Here is a 2,500-nt window from a genome sequence, read left to right as displayed (position 1 = left end):
ACATTTTATAGGTAGGTTGCTTGTAAAAACAGCCCGAACGAGCTGTCTGAGTTCGCTTTTCCGCCTTGCGTAAGTAATGAAATATTGTTTGTAAATAATAGCCCGGGAGCTCGAGTCTGTATTTACTTTAACTGATATGACGTCATGAGAATTATGCAGAGACTCGAGATTATTCTAAGTAAACAATATTACCGTAAAGACTTGAGAAAAAAAAAATTCTGATTGATGAAAGGGTAGAGGAAAAAAATAATTTGGTTCACGAATGTAAGATCACGCATTTGGGGAGAAGATTAGATATAAAGTTAAAGATCATGGGACTACGGAAATCATTACGTCACTGTAAAGCTCACGTAGGATCTTGTATAAGTGCTTTCAGGGGATTCCTTGGAAGAACTTCGGAGAGTGCGGTGTATAAGAATTAACAGAAGAAATATATAGAGGAAAAGAGAGAGATTTAACTCTTCTTGACAGAAGTGAGCCGCCATATCCATAAGTGAGGGTTACAAGGGCGGCGACAGAAGCTAGACTCGTTTCTTACCTGACAATGTTCGACTCTCGGACGCCTAAAGTAAATGCACACACACACACACACACACACACACACACACACACATACACACACACACACTCTCTCTCTCTCTCTCTCTCTCTCTCTCTCTCTCTCTCTCTCTCTCTCTCTCTCTCTCTCTCTCTCTCTCTCTCTCTCCATAAGCTTGAGATCGAAGCCTACCTTTTGGGGGCTTCCCGTTGAGTTTGCAACAGTCCTTTCGACCGCATCCCTGTGGCTGCTGCTCCTGTTGCGCCTCCTTCGTGAAGGTCCTGAAGCCTTCGAGGATGGGTCGGTAGCCGGTACATCGACACAGATTCCCTGTAGGAGAAACACAAGAGTCTCTAGGAGTTACTCATGGGAGTAGACAGAATAACAAAAGTCTGTGGAAGACATCAACGAAGTCGATAGAGGATACAAGACCGAGAGTCTGTAGAAGGCCCCAGCGAAGTTTCAAGTGGTAGCAGACATCAGACATAGTAGACACAAGAGTCTTATACAGACGTCATAGGGTCTGGTTACGTGGGTCCGTAGCCTACACGCGCACACACCCTATTCTCATGGATTGCTGTTCTTGAACCTCGAAAAGACCGTCTCAGCTACTGAAGTGTATGGTCAAGCATCCGCGAACTCGTACTCGTTCTCTGCTCGTGGCTCAGCCCCTGGCACTCTGTGGTGACCCCAGTGGCGCATGGGAGACCCTAGGTCCAGAGTCACAGAGTTGGGAGAAAACTCGAGGCAAATCCATGACGATGATTTCAAAAAGGAGGTACGGAAGGATGCTTGACGGTCAAATCGTCTTCGGAGAAGGTTGAGGAGGGGTAGAATTAAAGATGATATATATATATATATATATATATATATATATATATATATATATATATATATATATATATATATATATATATATATATATATATATATATATATATATATATATATATGGTTAATGGTATAGGGTTACATCAAGATACACACTTGGAATTGGCTCCATTAGCATATGTATATACAATATCTACATGAATTACATTTTGACTCATCAATCATACGAGTACATTAATATTTTCTATAACTTAGAAATTTAACGAATTTATGCGTGACGACAAAACATACCCTAGATACCTACGGGAGGGGTTACTGCCCCCCCCCCCCACACTCCGGACGTCCGTGTACCCTTCCACTTATTCATAGAAAACGGTATGCTGCAGTCAAAGGAAATACTGGTGACCCAAAGCGCAGATAAAAAGATGAACATTTCTCTAACTCTTCCCCCTACTCCCTACCATCTTCCCCTCCTCCCTTTTCCCTCCTCTCCCTCCCTCCTCCCTCCTCTCTCCTTATTTTCTCCCTTCTTCCTTTTCCCTTCTCTCGTCTTCCTGATTTCTCTCCCCCCTTCTTCCTCCTCCTTTCTTTGTTCACCCTTACTCCTTCCTGATTCCCCTTTTCCCCCTTCCTTTATTTTCTTTTATTTCACCTTCCTGTTTTTTACTCCTTCATCCCTCCTCCTTTTGCCTCCTCCCTCTTTCTCCCTCCTCTCCCTCCTCCACTTTCCTTATCTCCTGCTTTTCTCCTCTTTCCTTCATCATTTCTCTTTTTCTCCCTTTTTTCTCCTTTCTACTTCTTTGTTTACTAATTTCCTTCCTCTCCTTCCTTCCTACCTCCTTCCTCCTTCCTCCCTCCTTCCTTCCTCCTTTCTTCTTCTCTCCCTCCTTCCTTCCTCCCACTTCCTTCTTCCTACTTCCCTCCTTCTTACCCCATTCCTACTCCTCCTCCTCCTCCTCCTCCTCCACCACCTCTTCCTCCTACCTCCCTCCTCCTCCTTCTTCTCTTCCTCCTCCCCCTCCTCCTTCCTACCTCCGCCCTACCTCTTTCCTTCTTCTCCTCTTCCTCCTCTTCGTTTTCCTTCACCTCCTCCTCCTCCTCCCCTCTCTTCTTCCTTATATGTCCAAGATA

The 2,500-nt window shown here is 44.2% G+C and overlaps 1 protein-coding gene across 1 annotated transcript in view; it reads right to left on the bottom strand.

Moving 5' to 3' along the window:
* The window catches only part of ry (xanthine dehydrogenase rosy), a 90,379-nt gene that overhangs the window by 38,772 nt on the left and 49,107 nt on the right, over window positions 1–2,500 (bottom strand). Inside the window, exon 5 of the mRNA XM_076177647.1 lies at window positions 731–868. Within this exon, the coding sequence (XP_076033762.1) occupies window positions 731–868 (138 nt within the window). The remainder of the gene's footprint in view (window positions 1–730; window positions 869–2,500) is intronic.

Source organism: Oratosquilla oratoria, chromosome 40 (assembly GCF_046742065.1).
Source record: "Oratosquilla oratoria isolate Oo_2021 chromosome 40, ASM4674206v1, whole genome shotgun sequence".
In the NCBI taxonomy this organism is placed as follows: Eukaryota; Metazoa; Arthropoda; class Malacostraca; order Stomatopoda; family Squillidae; genus Oratosquilla; species Oratosquilla oratoria.
Note: the sequence above shows the minus strand (reverse complement) of the source record. Positions and strands in the feature narration are given on the sequence as shown.